General features: G+C 49.5%; 3 protein-coding genes across 4 annotated transcripts; 2 read left to right on the forward strand and 1 right to left on the reverse strand.

The window, feature by feature from the left end:
- Positions 1-199: 199 nt before the first annotated feature.
- Positions 200-1,099, forward strand: LOC117902226 (thioredoxin reductase-like selenoprotein T homolog CG3887). Its single transcript, XM_034813459.1, has 2 exons — positions 200-414; positions 488-1,099. The coding sequence occupies exons 1-2, from the start codon at positions 272-274 to the stop codon at positions 936-938; spliced, it is 594 nt and encodes a 197-aa protein (XP_034669350.1). The 5' UTR covers positions 200-271; the 3' UTR covers positions 939-1,099.
- A 578-nt stretch (positions 1,100-1,677) lies between these two features.
- On the reverse strand, positions 1,678-17,524 carry LOC117902211 (collagen alpha-3(IV) chain). 2 transcript variants are annotated; one of them, XM_034813431.1, is made up of 9 exons: positions 17,423-17,524; positions 17,075-17,265; positions 7,836-8,018; positions 7,730-7,774; positions 7,466-7,661; positions 3,070-4,330; positions 2,885-2,999; positions 2,599-2,822; positions 1,678-2,533 (listed from the first exon to the last, which is right to left on the reverse strand). In XM_034813431.1, exons 2-9 carry the CDS (start codon positions 17,162-17,164, stop codon positions 1,978-1,980), a joined length of 2,670 nt encoding a protein of 889 aa, XP_034669322.1. In that variant the 5' UTR covers positions 17,165-17,265; positions 17,423-17,524; the 3' UTR covers positions 1,678-1,977. The 2 variants fall into 2 exon arrangements, with proteins under 2 accessions (XP_034669322.1, XP_034669321.1); XM_034813430.1 differs by having other exon boundaries at positions 3,070-4,987; positions 5,051-7,661.
- Positions 17,525-19,860: 2,336 nt separating this feature from the next.
- LOC117899977 (collagen alpha-1(IV) chain) lies at positions 19,861-27,220 on the forward strand. Its single transcript, XM_034810137.1, has 9 exons — positions 19,861-19,982; positions 20,393-20,489; positions 21,149-21,197; positions 21,261-22,214; positions 22,269-22,765; positions 22,840-24,290; positions 24,361-25,335; positions 25,398-26,542; positions 26,601-27,220. The coding sequence occupies exons 2-9, from the start codon at positions 20,467-20,469 to the stop codon at positions 26,859-26,861; spliced, it is 5,355 nt and encodes a 1,784-aa protein (XP_034666028.1). The 5' UTR covers positions 19,861-19,982; positions 20,393-20,466; the 3' UTR covers positions 26,862-27,220.
- Positions 27,221-27,794: the final 574 nt, after the last annotated feature.

The raw sequence follows: 27,794 nt of genomic DNA on the forward strand, positions 1-27,794 counted from the left end.
GTTTTGGAAAAAAAATTGATTACAACTATCGAAATAACTATTTCCCTAAAAGTCAGGGAAAATATTTCAAACTGTAGTAGTCACAAAATACACCGATTTATCTGATTTAATGATGTTTGAAAAAAAAAAATTGTGTTTCAACAATCGACATCAACAAAAAAATATATCGATATTTTCCTAGAGCAATACATTTATAACATCCGATCCAACATCCAACACTGGCAAATATTATATTCAGATTTGGAAAAAAAAACTTAGGAAAACAACGAAAATGGACAGTTTGAATGGAAGAAATGTGGCGCTTCTGGTCCTCTGTCTATGTGCTTGCTACGCGCTGGCCACCGAGGAAGGCAAGGAAATACCGGCAACTAAATTCGGTCAGAACGTTGCGCCGACGATGACTTTTCTTTACTGGTAGGGTGGGCAATTAACATAAATACGTGCGCGCGATTGATAACGCTGACGGTGTATTTTCTTTTCTTTTCAGCTACTCGTGTGGCTACCGCAAGGCCTTCGAGGACTACGTGGGCATTCTCGGCGAGAAGTATCCACAAATGCAGGTGCACGGGGCCAACTACGATCCGCCGGGCATGAATTACTACCTGTCAAAGATCATATTCGCGCTGAAGATTCTGATTATCGTGTCGGTGGTGAGCGCCGTCAGTCCCTTCACCTTTCTGGGACTCAACACGCCCAGCTGGTGGGGCCACCTGCAGGCGAATAAAATATACGCCTGCATGATGATATTCTTTCTTGGCAACATGCTCGAGGGACAGCTCGTGTCGTCGGGTGCCTTCGAGATAACGCTGAACGATGTGCCGGTGTGGTCGAAAATTCAGACGGGCCGCTTTCCGGCCCCCGAGGTGCTTTTCCAAATCATCGACAACCAGCTGCAGTTCACCGAGAAAGTTCAGGAGAATCCTGACTTTGTTAAATAATAAGAGCCTCTTCAGCCCAGGGACAGGAGGAGCAGAACTACATCAAAAGAAGTGAACGAGCGTGTCAAATGCAAGTTCTTGCTCTGACTGATGACTATACCCCAAACTAAGGCTCCAGTCTTGAATTAACATAAATAGTTATATCTTTGTTTCACCTTAACGTAAACCTATGTATGTACTACTACTTCTTTAACTCTGTCGTTCGCTTCGACGGTAGTCCGTTCAATTGATTATCGTGCGAGTGTTTGTAAACACACATTGTGTCGCATCACTCTGTTGTGAGAGAGTTCAATAATTTTGACAGCATACACCACAGCCGGGTCGGGTTCGGGGTACATATTGACGAAACGTGTGTGAAAAGTAGTATGTACCTTGCTTATAGTCCTTATGAAAATGTGTATCATTACTTGTTAGTGGGGGAGCAAACATAGTTACATATGTATGTGCTTGCGTTGATGTATAATCTTTTTCAAATTGTAATACATAAATACACCGACAGATTCAGACCAAAATTAGTGATTTGTGTTTTTATGCCTTGATTGGGTTTGAATCCACTAAACGAGAAGGCTCACCATACTTTATGTATGCTATGATGAATGCAATTTAGTAACTAGTATTAGAATACAGTTAAGAAGGGTCTGCGAACGGGTCTTAAACATTTTGTTTGCATTGGTTTTATGTTGTGTACATTTTATTTATCAAAAAACTGGGTTTTATTTTTGGTTTTTGTTATAGTTAGAATATTTCCTACAAAGTTTGCAGATGGATCATTTAATGGCAAGTCGAGGGGCAGTGGAAATTATGTTCTCGTCTCTTCTCTTTCGTTTCTTTTTGGTTGTTTCGTTTGGTTCTTGGTATAAGTATTATTATGGTTTGTCCACGTAATTAGATTACACAACTCCTCAGAGGATACTCGACAAAAGATGGCACTGCTCGTGGTTGGTTGATTAACAGAAGCATCGGATTGATGGCAATAAACTTAAAACGAAATTTAACTGCTACTTAGTACGTAAACTGTTCTCGAACTGCGGCCTGCTGTTTAGGGTGCGGTTGTGTCCTCACGCGGACGCCGACGGTACTGTCGTGGATTGCCGTGCGGGGCGTACTGGTTGCTGAAGCTTTGCTGTTGGCTGTTGTTCGGGCGACGGTTGTTGTACCTCACGTTGTAGATGTTGGCCGGTGGCGGCACCTGTGGTTGTGGGATTGGTCCAGACCGATAGTCGGGCACTGATGAACCACCTGACCAGCTGGTCGGAGAGCCCGAAGACCAGGATGAACCTGGACCCGATCTATATCCAGTACCAGGTTCAGATCCCGATCCGGTGGCCCATCTTGAGCCAGAGCCAGAGCCAGTTCCAGTTCCTGATCCGGTAGCCCATCCTGAGCCAGAGCCAGAGCCAGTTCCAGTTCCTGATCCGGTGGACCATCCTGAGCCTGAGCCAGAGCTAGATCCAGTTCCTGATCCAGTTCCCCATCCCGATCGCGATGCTCCTGCTGAACCGGTTCTTGAACCGGCTCCAGATGACGAAGACCACGAGGAGGTGGATGTCGTTCGGGTCACATAGCTATCGCTGCGACGACGACAGACCGTGCACCTGGAATGAGTCAAAATTTGGTACAGTTAATATCGAATCAATTACCTGAATTCACTGGAACTCACCTGCTAATCTTGCTGGTCGGATCCGACTTGAGGGTCAGCTGACGTGGCTGTGCAAACTGGTCTTGCTCCTCGATGACCGCCAGCCAGAAGGAGGCCAGAGCGTCGTAGTAGTTGCAGCGTCCATGTCCGTGGCACTCAATGACAGGATTGGCACGGAACTCCTCCAAACAGGAGCCAGGTGAGACCAGGTTCTGGCCAATGCCTCCAGTGTTGTCCATGGTGGTCTGCAAAAAGGAGATTCAAGCTATGCATTCCACTCCCCCATTGAATCAGAGGGGCTACATACCATATAGTAGCTGAAACCGGTCCACATTTCCTCCCAGCCGCCAGGGCAGTTCGGTATGGACATGGACTGAGAGTGCAGGGCAATGATCCTGGTCGATGTCTCGCACACAACGCATCTGAATGGGGAAAGGGCCGGGATTAGATAGGTAAGCTTAAGGTAAGCTCAAAGTGTTGAGAAGCACTCACCGGGAGATATATTTCATGAGATCCCTGGACTGTATGGGTGTCATGGTCATGGGCATCTGCTCGGCAGTGGACAGCCAGAGACTGTCGTCGTTGTTCTGCGCATAGTTGCAGACATTATTCAGGTCGCAGAGCATGTAGGGCATTGTGGTGAAGCGCATTAGGCAGGATCCGGACTGGCCCAAGTCCTGGCCGACGGCCCGACTGGCGGCCACGTTGCCGGACAAGGAGTAGCCCTCCCACAGCATGTTGGTGTTTGCCGGGCACCGGGGCACAACCACCGATTGCGAGTGACGCGTGAATATGAAGCCGCGGCTCTTGGGCTTCGGTGGCGGAGGAGCTGGGTCACCAGGGGGACCCGGTTGACCACGGAGTCCAGGACGTCCCGTCAGGCCAATCTCACCGATGTCGCCGCGTGGTCCCGGTGGTCCATCGGCGCCGGCGTAGCCCATCTCACCCTGATCACCATGATAGCCGGCTATACCTTGCAGACCGTAGAGGCCTTCCAGGCCTGGCCGGCCCTCATCGCCTTGCTCACCCTTGAAACCGTCCAGACCGGGCTCGCCACGATCTCCTTTCTGGGCATGGACGTACGAGTAGGTATCGCCCGCTTCACCCTTCCTGCCGAAGAGTCCGTCCATTCCGTCAATGCCACTCCAGCCAGCATCGCCTGTAAGGCCACGTGGTCCGGGCGCACCCACAATTCCGTAGCGGCCAGGTTGGCCCTGGAAACCTCTCTCTCCCTTGGCGCCATCACGTCCGGGTGCTCCTTGGAAGCCCACATCACCAATGTCACCTTGACGGCCATGGATGGCAAATCCAGCCTCGCCGACATTTCCCTGACGTCCAGTGTTTCCGCGCTCGCCCTTCTCACCGGTCTGGCCGTACTGACCATTGCGTCCTGGAGCTCCTGGGTAGCCGACATCACCTCGGGCACCGGGCGGGCCCTGGATCTCGGGACCACGGTGTCCAATATCACCGTTCAGGCCATACTCGCCCTGCTCGCCAGGTGCTCCCTTCTGACCCATGCGGCCCGGACGTCCGGGCAGTCCATCGTATCCCATGACACCGTCATCGCCGCGTTCCGCTGTAAGGGCCAATCCGGGTGGACCTCTCAGACCCTTGTCACCAGGCAATCCATTATCTCCAGGAAGGCCATCCATTCCGGACAGGCCAGCAAGACCAATGTCACCCACGAATCCCTTCGCACCTGGGGCGCCATAATATCCAATCAGGCCCTGCTCTCCTTTCTGTCCCTGCTCGCCTTGAATGCCGCGTGATCCGGGCAAGCCACGGTATAGGTAGCGGTCGCCGAGTCCCTCAAGTCGTCCGGGATAGCCGAGCTCACCTTCGTCTCCAGTCTGTCCCTGTGGTCCAGTAAGACCTGGTTCACCCTGACGACCCTGGTCTCCGATCTGTCCCATTTGGCCCGGGTAGCCATCGTCGCCTTTCTCTCCTTGTGGACCTAGGGAACCATTGGGACCTCTTTCTCCAAGCGATCCCTTGGGGCCGGGAGCTCCATTGCGACCACGGTAGCCGGGGAATCCTTGTTCGCCGTCTTGTCCTTGTTGGCCCGGCATTCCGCTGAAGCCACGATCACCGCGAACACCTTTCTGTCCGTACAGACCAGGCAGTCCGTTGTATCCCGGATTGCCAGCCTCACCCTTACGGCCCAAGTTTCCATCGACTGCAACCGGAGAGTCGCCGATAGATCCTCGCACTCCCTTCGAGCCGGCGGCACCCTTGTAACCAGGTGGACCAGTCCAACCGGGCTCTCCTCCGTCGCCCTTGATGCCGCTGTAGGAGGCCACGCCCTTGGCACCCTCCCTTCCGGGGAAGCCACGGTCGCCCTGTTCTCCCTTCCGGCCAGGTAAGCCGCTGGCGCCAGGATAACCGAACTTTCCCTCATCACCAGTTACACCTAAAAGGAGGAAGCAAAGTTAACGTCGAAATATTTGTGGCCCCTTGCCCAAGGCGCACTCACCTTTCAGTCCCATGTCTCCAACGGATCCACGAGGGCCAATGTCGCCAGGACGACCATCGAAGCCGATGTCGCCACGATCTCCCATGTCACCAATCATACCCGGAAGTCCGCCAATACCTGCACTACCAGGCACGCCTTGGGGTCCAGGATTGCCGAGAGCACCGCGGTTGCCAGAATAGCCAATGTTGCCCTTGGCTCCATTCTGACCACTCTGTCCAGAGTAGCCAACGTCGCCCTTTTGTCCTTTGACGCCGTGCGCTGCCAGTCGACCGGTACGACCAGGTTGACCTTTGGGTCCGGTCGGACCTTGAACGTAGTCACCGCGCTGGCCTTTGTTTCCGGGAAGTCCTGTGAATCCGGTAGCCCCGGCCGGGCCCGTTTCACCCTTAGCTCCTTTGCGTCCACTTATGCCGGGTGGTCCGTAAGGTCCAGGCGGGCCATCGTCACCTGGCAACCCGTCGATGCCTGCTCGTCCAGGTATGCCTATATCACCGGGAAGAATATACGGGCCGGGCTCTCCGCGCTGTCCCTTGTAGCCGAGCACACCGTCAAGGCCAGGCGCACCCTCAAGGCCAGGTAGACCAGGCGCTCCATGGAGTCCGTAGTCGCCCGTTAAGCCAGGATAGCCCTTGGCTCCAATGGGTCCCTCAATGGTGTCACCTACCGGGCCGACATCTCCAACTTCACCAGCTAGGCCAGGCTCTCCCATCTCGCCCTTTGGTCCACGGAAGCCGGGAAGTCCTGGTTCGCCAAGCTCTCCAGGTTCGCCTCTGTTGTCGTAGATCTCACCGGGATGCGGCTCACCCTTGTCGCCCTTCAGGCCGCGGCTGCCCTCATCTCCACGATCTCCGCGGCGTCCATTGTAGCCGGGCTCTCCGACCAGGTATATTTTTGGGGTGTTTGGCTGAAGGCCAGGCTTTCCGTTTCGGCCAGGACGACCGGGGCGTCCATCGACTCCAGGACGTCCCGCATCACCGTAGTCACCGCGCTGTCCAGGCTCTCCTCGGGCACCGAATGCACCATGGAAGCCGGGCAGACCCTTGTCGCCTTCCAAGCCCTGGTCGCCGCGGCGGCCATAATCGCCATCGTCGCCACGCTCGGCTTCCCTTCGACTACCGATTTCTGTGATCAAACCGTCGGGACCAGACCGTCCTGTCTGGCCGGGCTCTCCGGGGCTGCCTTGTGTGCCACGAATACCCTTGAATCCAGGCTTTCCTGGTCTTCCCTGTATGCCCTTGGCTCCACGGGCCCCAGTTATACCGATGAGGCCTCGATCTCCATGCTGGCCCGGGTATCCAGTGTCGCCCTCGTGTCCTCGTGGTCCACGTGGTCCGGCATTACAGATTCCGCAGTCGTCGCCACGTATGCCCTTGTCGCCGATCCATCCACGGAAACCGGGGAGGCCGTCGTCACCTGGACGACCCCGTATTCCAGGGGGTCCCTGGGAGCCGGGTGGTCCCACAATGTTGTAGCCAACTCCGGGCAAGCCCTTGTCACCGGGTAATCCTACCTCGCCGCGTTCGCCGCGATAGCCATCGACTCCGGGCAGACCATTTAATCCGGCTTGACCTTTGAGGCCCTGAATATTGAAGCCAGGATCACCACGGATACCAATACGGCCGGGAGGCCCAGCGTCGCCAGCTGGTCCCTGCTGTCCGGGAGGTCCTATGAAGCCGTAGTCACCTTCTTCGCCCTTGACACTGCGGCCGGGCGGTCCTCGGTTGCCACTCAAACCTTGCTCTCCGGGAGAGCCGGACGGGCCAGGGGGACCACGTCGACCAGGCTTGCCGGGAACTCCGTTGAGGCCAGGATTGCCCACGGGTCCGATGTCACCCTGGGGACCAATGGGTCCGGGCAAGGACTGACTTAAGCTGGGGTCGTAGATACCCGGCGGTCCGGGAAGTCCTTGAATACCAGGCATGCCGTCGAAACCATCCTCGCCAATTTCTCCCTTGGGGCCGTCGAGTCCGTCCTCACCGTTGTAGCCGGGAGCACCTTTAGCGCCCTTGTCGCCGGGCACACCAGCCTCGCCATCTTTTCCGGGCTTGCCACGTTCGCCGGGCTCACCGGTGTCGCCTCTGCCACCGGGCAGACCAGCGCGTCCGTACAGGCCCTGCTCGCCAGAGGGTCCTTTCGGGCCCGCATCACCGGGCTCACCAATGTATCCCTTGTAGCCCTTTAGTGAGTCGTCGTAGATCAAGGCGCCGGGCTCACCCTCGCCAGGCTCACCCTTGAGGCCGGGAAGACCCTGCAGAGTGTAGGGCAGGTCCGATGGCTCGCCCGTCTCACCCTTGAATCCCTCGGGTCCCTGGTCTCCCTTCTCGCCCGTGATGCCGGCGAAGCCTGTGTCTCCCTTCTGACCGCGATCGCCTTCGAAACCAGGCGGGCCGTCGCTTCCAGCCGGCCCGTGGTCACCGCGACTGCCCTTGGTGCCTTTGGAGTTGATGCCACCTTCGCCAGCGTCACCGGGAGCACCATTGACGCCTTGCTTGCCCATGGGTCCACGCAGGCCGTTGTCTCCGGGTGGTCCGGCAATGCCCTGCTGGCCCGGACGACCGTCGCAGCCGTCAATGCCGCGGGGTCCGGCCGTGCCGTCTTCGCCATGGGGACCCTAAAGGATAGACCAACATCCATTAGATGCACATTCATCAGCCCATCATCCCAGCTTGGAATACTTACCCTTGCGCCTGGGTAACCTGTTTGTCCGTGCGGACCAACGTCTCCCTATACATTCAAATATGTTAATATTTGATAATTTTAGGAGTAAAAGCTATAATAGACTCACCCGATGTCCCTTCTCGCCAACTTCGCCGTACTCGCCCACATCACCCTTCTCTCCGAGTGGACCGGGCGGTCCAAATGGTCCGGTGTCTCCGGGCGGACCCTCCATACCGGGCACACCTGCCGGTCCAATGGCTCCCATGCGTCCCTTGATGCCCTTGCAGTCACATAGCGTTGTGTTGCATTCCTGGAATAAGTAATTTGAGAATTGTAAAGTCCAACATTCGACTCGAATTGGGTTTGAATACTTCAAGAACGGTCTTGATTGTCTCTGATTAGAAGTTTTGATTTGTGGAATCAAAGATGTCAGCATCAATTCATTCGCTATTTGTTATGGCAAAGTGTTTCTAGTTTATTGCTTAGAAAAATTTACGATATTATTAATATTATGCTCTCCATTGGACCGAGTAGATGGCAGATGCCAATAGATTCTTGATCAGCGAGAACATTCAGTATGTTGCAGGAGATTCTTAAGAGTTTTCCTCACTACTCGTAGATAGCACAGCTTCAAAGTTTCGCTAGTGACTGTCAAGGGTGTCCAGCAAACCTCTCCAACCAAAATATAATTTAATCTACAAACAAGATTGAAATTCTAAATGAATTTCCTATAACCTAGCTATCCTGTTCCCAGAATGAGAATAGAAATGTTTAGTTCTTCGTTTTTTTATTAAGGAATATTCTTTCTTTTTACTCGTAATCTTTCATTGATTTTGCATTGATCAATTACGGTGCAAATATATTGCGGCTAGGTATTCCGAGAAATCTCTCAGCTTTAAAGTAGGTGAAAAAAGTTTGTCTAACATTAGAAAAATTAATAGCGATGATAATTAAACCCATTGGAATGAGTGCGGGTGCAACTGAGACGTGTTCCTCCACTCTCAGCCTTAATTGTTGTATTTCCGCTTGCAATGAGATAATCTTCTGTATGTGTATGTATGTGTGTACATATGCATGTGTGTAAGACGAGTGTCCGTACGGCTGCTTAGTCAATTGAGCGAGTGCATAGATCACGCTCATTGGAGCCCGCACTGCAGCAGGGCAGGTGCTGGAGGAGGCTGGAGGAGCCTTCGCCTCCAGCTGCATATCGCACTTTTAACCCACTTAATGTGCATTTTATTTATAAACAACTAAAGCACGCTGCAGTTTTTGGTAAAAATCAACGATCTGGAATGCTTCAGGTTTTGCGAAATCCCCTTTGAAATCGGTCTTTGAGGTAGGTTGAAGCGAAACACCTTCCAGCCAGACGCAACAAGTGAATAGTTGGCTTCCTCATTGCGTTGATGTCAGCGTAAACATCCTTAGTTTCCATTGTATTAATAGAATTGACATAATTTCATTTGGTTAAAAATCAAAATTTATTGCCCGCCTTCATTCAGCTAAAATTCTCTTTTATTTTGCCTCCATCCGAATCTTTTAGAAATGCACACATGTTGCACGCATGTTTCGGGGCATTTTTTGTGCTTTTCATTTTCTCTTTTTTGCATACGAAAATGTTTCTTAAATTGTTTGTTGCCTGAAAGAAATTTGTGTCAAATGTTTGGCAAAGAAAATTATGATTTACATTAAACCTCAAAATTGTTTAGATGACTAATAGAGATTCCATTCCAGCTGTAAACGAATCCCCTCCGAAAGTTCAAAGCCCCAGCGAGAGGGAGCGACATCCTCCACGCGAGTTCCCAGAACTAGAACCAGAGCCCAACCTGCTTGCAGGAGATCAAACCATCTGTTAACTAAATATTCCCATCACCAAATCGAAATCCACAAAAAAAAAAAAAACGAGAACACAAAGCGTAAACAACACGGAAAGCGAAAAAATCGAAAACGAAAAAAATGCTACTCAATGCGGTGAACCAATGGATGTTGTTGTTTCGAGCGAACGAACAAATGAAAAATCCGAGAAAATGCAGATACGCCGTGAACGAAAATAAAACCCCAACACCACTTCCACTCCCCCACCAAATGCATCTGCAGGTGCACAGACAAATCCAAATAGTATCTGGGGTGAGTGCTGCCAAGCACAATTGCACTCAATTTCGGGAAATCCAACAGTGAGAAATATCCATTGCCGTGAATCAGCAGCTTCCACAGCAGAATGCCGTGTCCACCATTACATTTCGAATAGAGTTTGATGCAAATTTAAGCCAAGTCTTGCTCTATGACAGGCAAGTCAAACCCTTTTGCTTTAATTAACAATTTGGGAAAATTAAACGTGCAGCTCTTAGTTTCATTCAAGTCTTTTGTTTCACACATTCCTTCAACTGAAAAGACAGCAAAAGAAACCAAGTAAAAGCGAAATAACCAAAGGAGACACCTTCAAATTTCATTCAATCAATTGCAACATATGAAATTTAAGGAATTCTTTCAAGACATACATATACAGATATTTGCATGTATAAAATCAAGCAAATAAAAATTGTTGCGGTAACACGCTTAAAAGTGACAGCAGTGCAATTTCCTTGAACTTGACACTCGGCAAGGCAACACAAATATATTGCATGTCTGTCTGCATTGTACATACATATGTATACCCATCTATATGGGTACGATTATATGGGCTACCACTCATGCATATGTACAGACATACCTACATACGAGTTTGCTCGTACTTTTTGGGATGGCACAGCCACAGCCACAACCCAGACAACGCACCACCTAAGTGGCGTCGTCGAGTAACCAGGTCTGGAGAGACCGTGGGCACTCAGCTTGGGGAAGGGTGTAGCGCCAAGAGCTATGAGAGCTCTTTGATTGCCCCCCAACAACACTGCACCACTGTTGCATATTCTTTATACATTATATTTTACATATAGAAGCTCGATTCCGTCTACGTCAGCAAAGGAGACAGTGGCAGTGGCCAAGGGCCCGAGCTGGGAATATTTTGCCTGAGACTCTCCCTGAGAAATGTAAATAAAATACCTCAATGGGCACGCGTGTCTGTGCAAAAGAAGTTGGTCAGGTGTTGGGTATCCTCTGTCCATAGCAGGATAGGATTTTGAGAGTCTAGGGCCACTTTTTTAATTAAGTACTATTTGTCGGCACCCTCTGAACCCCTTCGAAGGCTACCAGTTGCGCCACTGTACGTGCCACAGAAATCTGTCAGATAGGTTATACCCGAGCCCATTTACAGGCAGAGGCTAAGTCACGGCAGATGTGTGTCAGTGGCGCGCACTTAAGCGCATTTACACATGTTTAAGCCAATTGTCCCAGTTGCCGATATTCCGAGCTGGAGACCGAGACACAGTTGTGCATCAGATGAGCGAAATGCATAGTTTAAGGTCAAACTGGGGCCTCCACACAGATCCATATCCCCATAAGCATCTCCATGTACATGGATCATCTGGCATATGTACAATTGGGCACACCCACCCACGCTACTCGCTGGAAGCACAAACATGGATAAGCAAAGAGACTCGAGTAGATTTTAGAGGTAAAGAGTGGAGCAAACAGCAGTGCGAGTCCATTGGCCCGACACCAGTTTGGTGTCCTGAGTGCGAGTATCTAATGACAGTCCTCGGGTGGAAACTTTTTGTGTTTCCGTTGAACTGTAAGCGATACCTACAAAAAACATCAACTGCAGTTATTCAGGGAATGCAAAGCGCAGCGAAATATGTCTTAGAGTGGAACAGAACCACAGAACACAGAACACAGAGAGTGAATCCGAACGAGGGACGAATCGCCTCTGTACGATAATCTGCGCTTTGCCACACTCAAACTTGGTGGCCTGCCCTGCCCGGATGTGGCATACAAAAAAAACAAAAACAGAAACAATAAAATAAAACATACTCGTATTAATAATGAGAAGAATGTCATCTCTTAGTATAAATGTATGTACAAATGTGCTGCGAGTATGCCCAAGTATAAATCACTGGTGATAAGCCCGAACAGATTCTTGAGCCCGCGACAAGCGGCTCCTCTTAATTAATACATTATAATTTGGCATTAAATTATATTTTATATATGTATGTACGAGTAGTATATGTTCGCTTTGATTTCCTTATGTTGCCATTTCCTCGCAGCGGACAAAGGGGTTATCTCTTGGAGACGGACATCAATCAATGTGGATTCATTGTTGCCATGGGAAAGACTTAGATATGATGGAGACTGAGAAGGGATTCTCGATCCTGCTGCTGTTCGATGCGCGTCACAAATGACCCAATTCAAGATTGCTGCCAAGTCACACAACACGCGCCATCAATCAACAGCAGCATTTTTTAATGTGCATCACGAAATAGAGTGAGAACTTGAAGCAAAAACAATAACAGCAACAAATCAGAGGAAAATGTGCATCATAAACGTTTAGAAAAACGGCATACAACAATGAAAGCAGGAGCCTTGAAGAGGTAGTCGACCCGAGAATTCCACGTAAAGGTTTCGCTGGGGTTCGAGATCAGAATAAGAGTTTGATTTGCAATGCATTAATCTAGAACTTGTTGGGTGACCTCAATTTAAGAGCTGCATACTAGGAAATGATTGATAAGAGTCTGACTAACAGTCAGGTCTTACAATCGAGAAACCCCATTTTCCATTCCACACAAAGTATTACGTTGTTTCGTCAAATCAGTCGAAGATGCATCACCAGACGTACACAGGAAACCCCTGCACAGCTCATAAATACAGGGTAGCAATATAAAAATTGTATATGGAGCAACATATGAGCAGCGTGTGATTGACATGAAAAAGCATGCCCCCACAGACACAGACACAAATACTTGCACTTGCGTACACATGCAGACACAGAAGAGCAGAGAGCATAATGAATGCACATCTGGACAAGCGCACTTGCAGCATGACATCATTTTCCTTCGTTTTGACATCATGAACAACAAGACGAAGCGTCAAGTCAAGAAGAAATCTGCACATGCACATGGATACGAGTACGAAATATGACTGTGGATCTGTGCATGTGGAGAACACCCACGCACTCCGCTCACAGAGGGACGGAGCAGAGTCCGGGTCAGGGCAAGTAGTTGGCAATTTGAGTGCAGTGCACGGTTATGGCACCATTGCGCATAATTGTTTAGACAAACGCCTGACAGATGATAACTAATTGCCGTGCACTCAAATTAACATTGAAATGGATGGACAGCGAGCTGTCAAAACTGAATATTCACAATATAACGGCGATAAGGAAGCACAAGCTGAAATTAATTGAGTGAACTTTACACCTAACTTCTGTACTGCTTGTCCACTTAACCAACATGGCCAACATGAACTGCTTGTCCTTTAATTTTTCAGTGCTCTTTCAACTGTATTCAAATAGACATTTTATATGGATGTAGATGGGGTTGAAAAATTACTGCGATTTTTTACTGCATGAAGTAATAATATTTTCAGACGAAAGCTTTGGTAGCACCAATGCCAAGCTGTTTGCTTCAATTAGTTACTGAAACTCATTAAATTGAACACAATACATAACACTTTCCCCTACATTTTATTCTCAATCAAAAAGCACCCCATCACATCGTTAACCCTTTGGCTTATTTCTTCAATATAATCAATATAGTGCCAATAATTCAGTCAAATCAAAACCAAACTGTGCAAAAAGCCGAGCAAAGTTAACTTGAAATGTCGCTCGGCAAATTAAGGAATATTTATTTTTAGCCATGACGCTAGATGTTTGATGCTCTAAATGGAATCGCAGTCGCGGACAAAAATTGCTATCTATACAAGTATTTTGCGAGTATGTACTATGTATGTGGAATTCATCTGGTCTGATGAATATCAATTCCATAAGCCAGCGGAGAGCTGATAACGGGCAAAAGGAGAACAACGGGCTGCTGTGGCGATGAGACAGATGACTGATAACCTAATTTCCCGAGATCTGTCTCCTCCCATAAATAATCATTTCAATTTACAGCTACTAAGTGGCCAGTCCAAGCATCCTCCCTGCCCCGCAACCATCACCTAGTGCTAGTCTTACAGATGCACTTGTATGCAAGTAGGCAAAAGGGGCCGCATCTTTACATACCCTTGCATAAATTAATTTTGTTTAAATTTTGTCTTGAAATGCTGAGCCCAGTAGCATAATTTGAGCATCCGATTTGCACAGGTTCGTTGGAAAAACATTTGCGCATCAATAAACCTTCTGAAAGGGTATGGCAAGCAGCTCGTATCTCACACACATGTACACACACACACGCAAAGAGACTCTTCGCATAATTTCCGCATTCAGTTGCAGATAAATAAATAATTGAGTCAAATTGAAATGCAACTCGCCAAACAATTCTGCTCAAGCACGCAAATAAACTTCCATTTACAAAAGAGCGCAAGAATGAGATGATCTAGAAAATGGAGAAGAAGGAGAGATCGACGAAGAAGAGGCCGTCTCATTGTTGGGGCTCTTGGGCGGTCCACTTGCACTGGCCACTGGCCCCGCTATGTCTGCCCTGGTCAGTGATTTATGTAGCGACGAAGGGTCAGATCCCCAGATCGCCAGATTCCTCACATCCCCAGACCAGGGATAAACAAATCTCGAATACCATTTGAAACTAAAGCATTGGCATCGAATGAATGGAAAGCAGTTGAAAGGGTAATCGAGAGAAGAGAGAGAGAGGAGGGGTAGATGAAAGACAGAAGCATCAACAAACAACACAACGAAAACGTTCAATTCCGATTGGAAATGTTGCAGAACGTCAAACGATTGCCGCCGTGTATTCCATGCCATCTCTCTTCTCCCTCTCCTTCCCGCTAAGAACCCTTCACCAGATCACTTGAACTGCAGCTAATTGTCAGCAACGGGGATCGAACAGCGCACTCACACGCCCCGACATACGGCAATAAAATTTCCATATACTGCACATACACACAAACATATATGGAGAGCGCTGCTGCTGCCCTGCTATTAAAGCAAAGAAGAGCGAGCTAGCTCAGGGCACGCAGCCGCCGCTGATAAAGACAAATTATCAAAATCCATTCATAGAATGTGCCTCAGCCTGCGCTGCAGTCGACGCAGGCGCAGTTCGAATTGCAAGTGTGATGGGATGCCATGTGCATGTGTGCAGGCAAAAAGAAATGTGCTGACACTTGGAAGGTGAGCCACTCCCAGAGAGCGGCTCTCGAGATGTACGCTGATATGCTTTTGGTGGTGTTTTTGTGAGTGTCCAAAGAGAGCGCCTCACCTTGTGTAAATACATCTTGCTGTGCGCTCACTTGTTGCGTGCGTGTTGCTACTCTTAAATGTTTTGGATCTCTTTGGTTGCTGCAAGCGAAGAGAGAAGAACTCGGCGGAAAAGGAAATGGATGTGTAATTTACTGGCAACTACTTGAAAATCCGATTGGTTGGACAGTTTTAGAGTCTCTGCTCACTTGTGGCTAAGTGCTTGTAAAGGTTAAGCTTGGCCTGAACTAAAAGTTAAACACTCTAAGATTAGGTGTTTCCATTGGGGATTAATTAAGTGATTCAGTAATAAACTAATTGTTTTTGTATATTCGCTGAAAAATGGAAAAATGATTATACTTTCACACATATCATTTAATGCCTGCTAGGCAGATGCCTTATTAAAAAATGTGATTCCCCCTACTTTGTGTTTGATTAAACCTTATTACAGTAATCGTATGCCCTTTTTGGTGATAGTAACTCGAGCGACAGTAGCAAATAAAATCAACTTTTTGCTTAGCGTTTTGCGGTTAAGTTCCAGCTCGAGCTCCAGGCCTCTAAGCCACAAGACTTTGACGCTCTCACCAGGTATGGTGAGGGAGCCCATGGCATTGACCACGTAACCGAGTGCGAAAAGAAGTGCGAATCAAGTTACTGGAGTTGTCAAACGAGCTGCACTGAACCCATTACGGGGCCGAACACGTGAGCCCAGAAGACAAAACCCTTTTCAAATCGAGTGAAAAATGCTACACAGAACTGTCGGAATCTTAATAGGTACACTCAATACGATTATGTACACATGTACGGGAATGTACTTCCAGTGGCTACTTGGGGACTGGGCAAAAGTCAGGCCCAGCCGATAGCCTTTGGCTGCGCCTGTGGCTGTGCCTGTGCCAGTGCTAGTGCCTGTGGCTATGAATGTTGTGTTGGCGACAATTGCCTTAGTTCTATTTTCTGAATTCGACTCTAGATTTCGAATCATGTCGCAATCAGCGGAACATGCTATCAATGGCGTCAATGTCGGCAACATAGCAATATGTCTAATTAAATTTGTAGATCGGCGGGCAGCTGCCGAGTCCAGTCGAAGCTTGATAAGGTTCGAATGCCATCGAGAAGAAGGCGCCGGCTTCATGGCATGTGCTCCACTTGAGTTCTCATCACGAAATATGTGCGAGATCATCCACAAAACCACGCAGATCATTCAGTTTATCAACACAAAGTGTCCGAAAAGAAAACGGAAGCAATTCTATAATAATTAATTACCAGCTGAATCATTATCAATTTCCATTTTCTATTTTTAATTTCTGTTTTCCGGCCTAAATCCTGTGTGCAAGTGGTTCAGATTTTATTTAAATAAAATGTTGCATATTTCTGGGAGCTCCTTGGGCTTGTCCACTGCCATCTATACAATCTTTGCTTCATTAACGGGATTAATTACAATATTAATCGAAACTCAAATAAAACTTTAATTGCCAACCGGAAATGTTCAATGGCAAATCCAATTGGGCAATGCCAAAAATCTAGCTTAACTTAGATTACGGGGGGTTATCAACGTGTGATCTCGCTAACCTTTCCGCCCTACTATTTGCCGAAAAATAATAAATAAATGGATGACATAATCCATGCCCGATTGTGGCTGGACTCTATTAAACCCCAGACCCCTGGACCCCCACATCCAGAGACTGGATCCTCAGACTTATCTGCAGAAGGCAAAGAGTTGCACGAGCTGCCTGCCGGAAATGTACGAGTATGAGGGGGGCGGAGGCCTGGGAGAGACGAGTGCAATGTTACAAGCAAATAATAACAATAACAGTAGCCGCACAGTGATTAAGAGAAGAGCTGACCCAATTTTCTCGCTTGTGCATGATAAAGTTTGGTTTCTCCTAATCGTGCAGTTTTACAAGCACTGTCCATATATTTCCTAGAATTAAGCTTTGGTTTGATAAGCACTGGCACTGCAGTTTACAGTTTTGGACTCACTTCAAAACGAATCGATTCAGTAAATACAAAACTGTTTAACAATTTGAGCTGCTCTGGAAATTAAGATTTCTATTTTGAAACCCCATTTTCAGACCTTTGTCAAACGTTTTAAAATAATTATTTCGATTACTTGAGGAATACATTTGAGGTATTCATGGGTTGCCACTTACCTTTGCCGCCTCCGCAAAGGACACAACGCCAACCAGCAGATACACGGCTCCCAGCAGACCCGAGAGATGCCGTAGATCTCTGGGTAACATCTTCGATGGGTCCTTTGGTCCTACGCACAAACTATATATGTCTCACTCTTGCAATCTCTCTCTCTGTATTTCGCTCTCTCTATCTCAAAACACACACGAAACTGCGAACGAAATAAGCATTAAGAATTTGGTTGTTTAGTTAACATTTTTGTGGAACCGAACAAAAGTCGATATTAGCGTGAATTCCCATATGAAAATTGCGCTGGATTTGTGGAAATAGGGAACAGAAACAGAGCCAGAAACAGAAACAGAACTAACAGAAAACGCTGAATTGCTGCTGCTGCGATCGTCGGGCACAGCACTCTCCCCACATGTGGAGATCGTCAAGCGTTCGAAGTGTTACTAAACACGAGGCCCGTGGAAGAAATCCGAATTCGCGGCCCCACTCGCTTCCGATGATCGGATGGTCGTCGGCTGCTGTTCGTTTGGCGCTCGGCTCTCGCACCACACACACTGGTGCAAAGTGGCTGTTGCATTGGTATTGGGGGATGGATAGATGAATGGATGGACGGTTGGATGGCTGGCAGAACACTCTCTGGTCGTTGTCGCTGCCGCAGCCGCAGTCACGGGCCAGGGCCAGGCCAGGCCCGGGTGGATGTGGATTTAGCACTTTGCCGCCTTGAAATGAGGAAATGAGCCAGCCCCCGAACAGTTTCGAGCTGCTTTTTACTCACAGTCGTAGTCAGTCCATCCAGATTTCGTATTACTAAAATCTATTTCCATTTCCCATTTGGTTCCATTTCGTTGCTGTTTGCTTGTCGCCTCTCGTGATTAGGTTAAGGCTTTTTCATTTAGTATGTACAACTGCCTGGGGTATGGGTATGGGCAGCTGATAAGACGGATATGGCTGCGTATTTCCTGTTCTGTTAGAAAAATCTCAACACGACTTCGAGTCCGAATCCGAGTTGTGCCCGGGGCTGGGGCTCCAGCTCTGTGACCGGCTCTCAAATTCATTTATACGCAGATTTAGTAGCTTTACGAAAATAGAATATTTGGAAATTCCAAAGTAGTTTTTGGGTTTTGGGGTCACAGCATTTTGAAACGTCTTTTGATACGCTGCTGCTAATCAAGCCAGACTTTGGTTGGGCAAGAGCTCTCGTGTATTAGGGTATACGGAAGTCGGATATGACCCATTGGCCTCAATAGATCTCCGGCTAGGAGGTTTCTAAGAGATTATCAAATGAAAATGCTTCAGCCTTGGCAGTCTCTGCAATCATTCGAAGAGTTTTCAGTCTGAAATATTAATTGGTTGACCAAATGCGAATCATTCCTGGAATGTTGCACTAGATTAAGATTCAAGTATTGGTTTTCGCTCTTTGACTGAGAAATGCAAGGATGTTCTTGATGGGGGGATTCAGAACTTTAGTACTGCAACTGAAGCTCGGTGCCTGGTCAGTATATGCCGATCTCTGAGGATATTTAACGTGTCTAGGAGACATCCGTACCAAGAGTTTATGGAAAATTTGTTGCATTCAGTTCTGTTTGCAGATCGGCTGATCTGTTTATCAAATTTGAGGCTATATAAACAATGTGGAACATCTTTCTTGACAGTCAAATCAAGCTATTGAGAATATATGTATTCCGCGCAAATTTATAGAGGAGCGATTGGTCCATCAAGTCATTATCTCTTGGCTTCGGAGACTAAAAGTTCAAGAATATCAATGAATATATTTTGTTTTAACTTTCATAATCGTTACCTATTTCAAGTTCAACCAATTCAATGGAAGTGAGTTATAATTTTCAACCAATTTTTCAATAATTTTATACAATCCGTGTGATATTTTTTTTGTTTTTCATATTTAAACTATTTTGAAATTGATATATTGACCTTATAATTAATCGCTCTGCTACGGCACCTTTGCCACATTATTTATGGAGATTGTTAAATATTTTATATGATTTGACTCCCTCGTATGTAAGCAGAAGAGCCTCAGATGGAGCCAACGGATGAAGAATTTCTATTGCTACGTTGAAAGGAGTGTTATACAGATTATTTACCTCCTACATGCATAATTGTAGCACATTATTTGCAGGAACATAGTCACAATATTCGCACAGATATTGTATACTTGAAACTACAATTTTTTCAATCGCCAACATTGGATTTTGAAATCCAAAACATAGCTGTGCTCGAAAACTAGGAATAGACAAAATCATCAGCCCGATCTTGGGGTGTGTGGGCTATCAGTTAATGCTAAAGCCCAAGCTGGAGCAGAATGTAGAAGGTGCTTCTAAGGAAAAAACGTGTATGGGCGAAGCAGAAGAATCGGCTTTATTGAGCAACTTAAGTCGCATATCGCCATATGCCCCAACAACAGCAACGAAGAGGGAACAGAGGAAAAGGGGAGTATATTATCGCCAAGTTTCATTCATTCCAAAGCGACTATGTTAGCTGTTGGGATTAGTGTTGCTACATAGTCGTCATCCCATCCGTTCCATATGTACTCCGCCTTCCATCCCCTCCCAGACACACTCCCACACACACACCCGCAAAGAAATGCTCTGATCACACAGACGACACGGACAGTGTACGTGAGCTATTTCTGGTCGCAAAACCGAAGCGCATTCGGGTTGGAGCTCGGGCTCCAGCGACTGCTTCGGGCAGACAATCGTGGCATTGCCGTTTGCTTTTGGGATCGCTTAAACTTATACTATAATTAGTCGTGTTCCGTCTTCTCGAGTAAGTAGTAGACTGGGTGGGCAGCGCTCTGGCCTGGGAGCCAGTTGCCTGTGCGCCTTTGCTCTTGTGTGTGGTGTGCGCGGCTCGGCGCTCGGTTTAGTACGCTCCCGTCAATCCCCACAGTTAGATCGGTTTTCTGTAAGGAAGTTTGACAAAAGAAAAATCAAAAACAAGACAATACGAATAAAGGAGCAATATCGTGATTCCAACTGCCATAGCAGCTCGAAATATATTAAATACAAACAAACAAAAAAACATTTTCTTCAGAGAAAAGATATCCGAAAGAAACTTGTTCAACGCCACAGTGCTTCTCAAACTGTAAAGTGCGCCTGGGCGACAGTGAAACTTGAAGTTCCCCAACGAAAGCCATTCTAAAAATTACAATTAAATATACGCGCTCGAATAATTTTGTACTAGGAATACTACAAATTTCCAAAATTATATTGGACACAATTATAAACTAAATATAAAATTTAAAACAATTTGGAAATCATCTTTTGGCATGTGCACGAAATATAAATGACCCAATTTTCTGGCTCATCTTTCAGGCCCAACGACGGCAACACATTTACAACTCGACAGGGACAGAGAAAATAATTGTGCAGTTTTAAGTGCATAGGGCATGATGTTGCCCTTCTGGAAGCGGTAAGTCAAAATTAGTATTTTGAAAACTATGAATATTCAAAAAAATCGATTACAATATACAAAATTTCCAAGACTAATCTAAAATAAAAGTGAAAGAGGCTGAAATCCTGTTCGGGTTGCATTTATTAAAAGTTTATATTACAAAAATAAAACTGAAAAAAAATTTTCATTTACTTCTTCATTTAATTGTTCTCGAAAAAATACATGACAAAAGTTCTACTGGAAAACGGCAATTAAATCTGACTTCAATTTTTTCTAAGTTTTATTTCTGATGAGTACATAAGTATGATCAGATTTCGTTGCTCTCTTAAAAAATTGGCCTCTCTCTTTAATGAGCCGACTCTCTTACGTTTGACACACACACACACTTGAAAGGCTAAAAAGAGAAACCATACGCTCACAGTTACACCCATAGCTACGCGATTGATAAGCCCTATGGCACATACATACGGGTTGCTCTCGGTGCACTCCATGCAGCTCTCTTGCACTCTCAATTTCGAATTTGAAGCAAAGCATAGGGCATAGAACACTTGCATACGCAACCTAGCAGTCCTGCAATCGGGTTGACTCCTCTTGCAGGTGTTGAACAAATTTGTTTTAAAAGATCTATAGATATGTATCCATATATGTATGTGTTCAAAATATTTAATATCTTGCAGGCTGCTGTACGCCGCTGTCATCGCTGGAGCGTTGGTTGGTGCAAACGCTGTAAGAGACCCTTGACCATTGACAGTTCATCGGGATCAATATAGATTATTCGTATTTTTGCAGCAATTCTGGAAGACCGCTGGCACCTCTGGTTCGATTCAGGACTCAGTCAGACACCAAAGCAGAGAAGACCCCCGGGACTCATATCCCATTGATGATAGCTATGACATTGTAGACTCGGCTTCCATTCAGCGCGGCGGACAGCCACCCAAGAACTGTACAGCAGGATATGCGGGCTGCGTGCCCAAGTGTATTGCCGAGAAGGGCAACCGCGGTCTGCCAGGTCCATTGGGACCCACCGGACCCAAGGGTGTCTCGGGCTTCGCGGGCCAAGACGGTCCACTGGGCGACAAGGGTCAGAAGGGCGACCCCGGACCATATGGACTGCGCGGCGACAAGGGCGAGCGTGGATCACAGGGCATTCCCGGTCTGCCAGGCGTGGCAGGTGTTCAGGGATCGTCTGGCAACCCCGGCTTACCCGGCACCAACGGCAAGGATGGCTGTGATGGATCTGATGGTTTGCCCGGCTTGCAGGGTCTCTCAGGCATGGCAGGACCACGCGGCTTCCCGGGCGGTCCGGGTGGCAAGGGTGAGAAAGGTGAACCCGCAAAGGAGAACGGAAACTACGCCAAGGGTGAGAAAGGTGAGCCCGGCTTCACAGGACGTTCCGGGTACGCAGGACCCCAAGGAAATCCAGGTGACAAAGGCGAACGTGGTGATACCGGACCGTATGGATCCAAGGGTCTGCGCGGAGATCGAGGTATTAAGGGCGAGAAGGGTGACTCTTGCTTTGGACCTCTGATGCCAGGAAAGCAGGGAGAGAAGGGCGAGAAGGGTGATCCAGCCGTTCCCACTCCCGTCACAGGCAGTGAACGAGTGTCTGGCCCACGTGGTGACCCCGGACAGAAGGGAGAGGTTGGTCCCTTCGGCGAGAAAGGTGAGCTTGGTCCCGGCGGTGAGCCTGGACAGGATGGACAGAAGGGTGAGAAGGGTTTGCCCGGCGGCTCTGGCGATAGAGTAAGTGAAAAAACAAAAAATTTAAAGGGTTTTGCTAATCCTGCTCTATTTTAGGGTCGTCAAGGAAACTTTGGACCACCAGGACCTTCGGGACAAAAAGGAGATCGTGGAGAGACTGGCCTTAATGGCTTGCCCGGCAGCTTCGGTCAGAAGGGAGAGCCAGGTCGTGCTGGTCAATCTGGTCAGCGGGGTTTGCTCGGTCCTCCAGGACCCCCGGGTGGCGGTCGCGGACAGCCAGGTGCTCCAGGACTAAAAGGACCACGCGGTTACACTGGCGCACCCGGTCCCCAGGGCTTGAACGGCGCAGATGGACAACCAGGACCCCAAGGATACGTCGGTCAGAAGGGAGGCAGCGGCATGCCTGGGCGTCCGGGTGGCGAAGGACCTCCGGGACAAAAGGGTGAGAAGGGTATTGGAGGACGCATCGGACCGCAAGGACCAGTCGGACCCATCGGCCACACCGGTCCTCCAGGTCCCGAAGGACTAAAGGGCGATGCTGGCACCCCTGGCTATGGCATTCAAGGACTAAAAGGAGACGATGGAAATCCTGGGTAAGTCTTTGACCTCGCTGACCATAGGACTAAGTCATGGACTTACCTCTCAAATTCTCTGCCCGACCCATCAGCTATCCCGGCCAGAAGGGCGGTAAAGGCGAACGAGGCTTCAAGGGAAATTCTGGTGTTCCTGGCGACTCCAAATTGGGCAGACCTGGCACGCCCGGCGGCGCTGGTGCTCCCGGACAAAAGGGTGACGCTGGCCGTCCTGGTACTCCTGGCGCTAAGGGAGACATGGGCATCAAGGGTGACATCGGTGGAAAGTGCTCCTCCTGCCCACCCGGTCTGAAGGGAGACAAGGGTACACGAGGTCTGGACGGCATACCCGGCAATCCCGGCGTTCGAGGACCACCCGGAGAGCCTGGCCACCAAGGCGAACGTGGCCACGATGGAATCAACGGACAAACGGGACCTCCTGGCGACAAGGGAGAAGATGGTTTGACTGGTGCCCCTGGTGCGACTGGATCTCCTGGCAAGCCGGCAACTATCAACTATAGTCTGATAGCGCCCGAAAAGGGAGAAAAGGGACTGCCCGGCCTTCCCGGAGCTGCAGGAGTAAAGGGTGATCGCGGAGAAAGTGGACTTCCTGGTCTGCCTGGAGTCAAGGGAGAAATGGGCTTCAAGGGAGACAAAGGCTTCACCGGACAAGCTGGCACAGACGGTAGCCCTGGCGAACCTGGCCGTGATGGATTCGACGGTGCGCCTGGTCTCAGCATTAAGGGAGAGTCAGGCAGACGAGGCATGGACGGTCTCAAGGGTGACAAGGGTACATCTGGATACGTCGGACCAAAGGGAGAACCAGGCACATGCGAGGCCAGCGAGCTGAAGATCCCTGCCAAGGGAAACAAGGGAGATCGCGGTGGCACTGGAATGCCCGGAGTCGATGGACCAATCGGACAAAAGGGAGAGATCGGATACCGTGGCGAGAAGGGTTCGACCGGTCCTCAGGGCCCAGTTGGTCCCGTTGGCCCCCGTGGCTTGACTGGACCCCGTGGTGATAAGGGTAACATGGGACCCATCGGTGCTGCCGGCAATCCAGGAAAAGACGGAACCCGCGGCCTGCCTGGACGCAACGGAGATCGAGGTCAAAAGGGAGAAGAAGGAATCCCAATGCCTGGACCCCCCGGCCCACAGGGTCGCGACGGCTTGCAAGGTCTGAAAGGAACGCGTGGCCTAGCCGGACCCCAGGGTCTGCCCGGTCAAGAAGGAAACGCTGGCTATCCTGGCGATAAGGGAGATGCTGGAGTTCCCGGTATTCCCGGTCGTGTTGGCAGCGTTGGCGAGAAGGGAGACCTTGGCCCATTGGGTCCAATTGGCCAGCCCGGACCCCCTGGTATTCCCGGTATTGATGGAGTGCAAGGCCGCGATGGATCCAAGGGTGAGCCCGGTAATCCAGGTTTGGTTGGTATGCCCGGCAACAAGGGCGACCGCGGAGCTCCTGGCAACGATGGACCCAAGGGCTTCAACGGAATCGCCGGCTCTCCCGGCAAGCGAGGACCAGCTGGAATTCCCGGAATCTCTGGTAAGCATTTCCGAACCAAACAATTATTTCCTCATTCAGCAACCACGATTGCCGTTTGATTATTTTGCAGGCATGAAGGGAGATAAGGGAGCTCGTGGCTTGACTGGAAATGACGGACCGATAGGTGGACGAGGACCGCCAGGACCACCTGGCCTGCTGGGTGTTAAGGGTGAGCCCGGACTTCTCGGTGCCCCGGGACAGAGAGGATTGGACGGCTTGAACGGTGAAAAGGGTAACCAAGGTCTGCCCGGTTATGACGGTCCTCAGGGTCTGCCTGGAGATGCTTCTGAGAAGGGTCAGAAGGGTGAGCCCGGTCTTTCTGGACTGCGTGGTGACCCTGGAATGTCCGGAGAGCCCGGACAGCCCGGCGAAAAGGGATTGCCCGGTATGGCTGTATACGGACGCCCCGGTCCACAAGGAGAAAAGGGTGACACTGGGCGTAGTGGCGCGGACGGCATTCCTGGAGTGAATGGAGAAAAGGGTGACCTCGGACTGCCTGGCTTACCTGGAAGGAATGGCGAAAAGGGATCCGTCGGCCTACCTGGCATTCCCGGCGAACCCGGACTTGATGGTCAGCCCGGTCTGCAGGGTGCTCCTGGACCCGTCGGCTATCCCGGCGCACAGGGATACAAGGGACAGGCTGGTCTCAACGGTCTGCCCGGCATCAAGGGTGACACTGGACCCGTTGGTCCTCAGGGCTACATTGGAAATCCTGGAATCAAGGGCGAGAGAGGACCCCGTGGCCAGCCTGGTCTGCCCGCTATCGTCAATGTCGATATGCTCCGTGGTGAGAAGGGCTCTGTGGGAGATCGCGGCCTGACTGGCGAAAAGGGAGATCAGGGAGAGAGAGGAGAGCAGGGCCTGGCTGGATATCCAGGCTTGAAGGGAGACCAAGGCCTGGAGGGTCCCCGTGGCTTGAATGGACTGAACGGTGCCCCAGGACTCAAGGGAGATACGGGTCCTATTGGTGAGCCTGGCTACCCCGGACCGGTTGTCAAGGGAGAGAAGGGTCTGCCTGGACGCGCCGGAAAGTACGGACGTGAAGGTGAGTTCTCCCGAGCATAGGCTCGACTCTTATCAGAACTAACCCGTCATATTTTGATGCAGGACTTCCTGGTGCACCTGGCATCAAGGGCGAGCGCGGTTTGCCTGGCCTGGCCGGTACCCCCGGCTTAGTTGGTCTGCCCGGACCCATTGGTCCTGCTGGTGACAAGGGAGAACGCGGTCTGGCCGGTACACCTGGTCAGCCCGGACACGATGGATTGAGTGGCGCTCCAGGTCTTAAGGGCGACCAAGGCTATCCCGGACCAAAGGGAGACCGTGGATTGGCTGGCTTCGAAGGACAGAAGGGTGATAAGGGTGACCAAGGACACGCCGGCCTGCCCGGTCTGGCTGGATTGGCTGGTGCCAAGGGCGACACTGGCTACCCCGGACTCGACGGACCAGAGGGACCGCAGGGATCTCCAGGTGACAAGGGCTTCACAGGACCCAAGGGACGCGATGGCCGTGACGGCAGTCCAGGTCAGCAAGGACAGAAGGGCGAACCCGGCATGATTCCGCCACCCGGACCTAAGGGCGAGCCTGGCAAACCTGGTCGTGAGGGTCAAAAGGGCGACGCCGGCCAGCCCGGTGCCCGTGGCCTGACCGGAATCCAAGGACAACGCGGAGAGAAGGGTGAACGTGGTCTGATCGGCCCAAGCGGAGCCATCGGACGTCCCGGACCCAAGGGCGACCGCGGAGAGCAGGGTCTGGTAGGACGCGAGGGTGCCGTCGGTGCCATGGGTCTGAAGGGTGACGCTGGCCTGGCCTGCAGTGGCGCCCAGGACTACCTCACCGGCATCCTTGTGACACGCCACAGTCAGAACGATCAGGTGCCGCAATGCGCTGCCGGACACTCGCAGCTCTGGACCGGCTACTCTCTGCTGTACGTGGACGGCAATGACTACGCCCACAATCAAGATCTCGGCTCGCCGGGCTCCTGTGTGCAGCGCTTCTCCACTCTGCCGGTGCTGTCTTGCGGACAGAACAACATCTGCAACTACGCGTCGCGCAACGACAAGACCTTCTGGCTGTCGACATCGGCACCCATTCCCATGATGCCCGTAGAGAACTACGAGATTAGCAAGTACATCTCTCGCTGTGTGGTCTGCGAGGCGCCTGCCAATGTCATCGCGATGCACAGCCAGTCCCTAGAAATACCCGAATGCCCCTCAGGTTGGGAGGGTCTCTGGATTGGCTACAGTTTCCTCATGGTGAGTATTCAGTCGGTTTAGAAGCGGAATCGCAAGATTGATTGAATTTTCCCCACAGCACACTGCCGTGGGCAATGGAGGCGGTGGACAGGCGCTGCAATCGCCTGGCTCCTGCTTGGAGGACTTCCGTGCAACACCGTTCATTGAGTGCAACGGTGCCAAGGGCACCTGCCACTTCTACGAGACAATGACCAGCTTCTGGATGGTCACTCTGGAGTCCAACGACCAGTTCGAGAAGCCCCAGCAGCAGACGATCAAGTCTGGCAACCTGCTGTCCCGCGTCTCTAGGTGTCAAGTCTGCATGAAGAACTCGTCGTAGGCCGTCTCGGGGCCCTGCCCCACTAGCCTCCACACAGACACAAGCACAGCATAAGTTTAATCTAATGTTAAAGCCCCTAAATATACCAACGAACAGTGTACACACCACACCACACACACACACACAGAACACAGGAGACACACTGTCAGACGAACCAACACTGCTACCAATTCCTTAAACTAACCAAATCGAAGCGCCAGGCCCCCCGTCTTAGTGCTAAAACGGACCTGGACCAAATGCCATTTTTGTATCTGCCATTTAATGTTCTAAACAAATGTAAACTGCTTCTTAGTTACGTGTAAGTTAAGTAAATCAAACAAATAAATAAACTAGCCTCGGTCGTATGTCCAAAACCATTACCTACATATCCGCACCTCCACGTAGAGGGAATCTGCTGCAAGTTCCATTTTGATGAAATGCGAAAGAATGCGCCTGACCATATGGGGACAATGAGAACATATCGAATGGTAGACACGACATCCGACCTCCGCCTTTACATACATTTATGCTATACAAAACTGCTATTTTTCGCCAATCGTTTATGTTTATGAAACAAACAAAAAATGGTAAAATAAAGAAAATTTATAAATACGATGTACAAACTGTAGAAGTACGAATCTTGGGGTATACGTTTACCCTATCACGGTGGATTTACCGTGGGTACACAGTAGTGTGAAAATTATAGAAGAAGGAATTTCTGCTTATTTTCATATCCATTCGAGAAGGCATAATCTGACCTACTATCGTATTTCTAAGCAACATCATTCCTCATTGGGAATTCATAGTTAATTGATGATGAATATTTTAAATCCGCAAATCCTCATTTAATGGCGAGAATTCCCTTAATAAGAACCAGCAAACAAAAAAGATTTGAATAACATTGAACATCTTTGGGGTGTTTGGCCCATCAGTTATATAATCCATGGCCAGCAT

Source organism: Drosophila subobscura, chromosome U, assembly GCF_008121235.1.
Source record: "Drosophila subobscura isolate 14011-0131.10 chromosome U, UCBerk_Dsub_1.0, whole genome shotgun sequence".
In the NCBI taxonomy this organism is placed as follows: domain Eukaryota; kingdom Metazoa; phylum Arthropoda; class Insecta; order Diptera; family Drosophilidae; genus Drosophila; species Drosophila subobscura.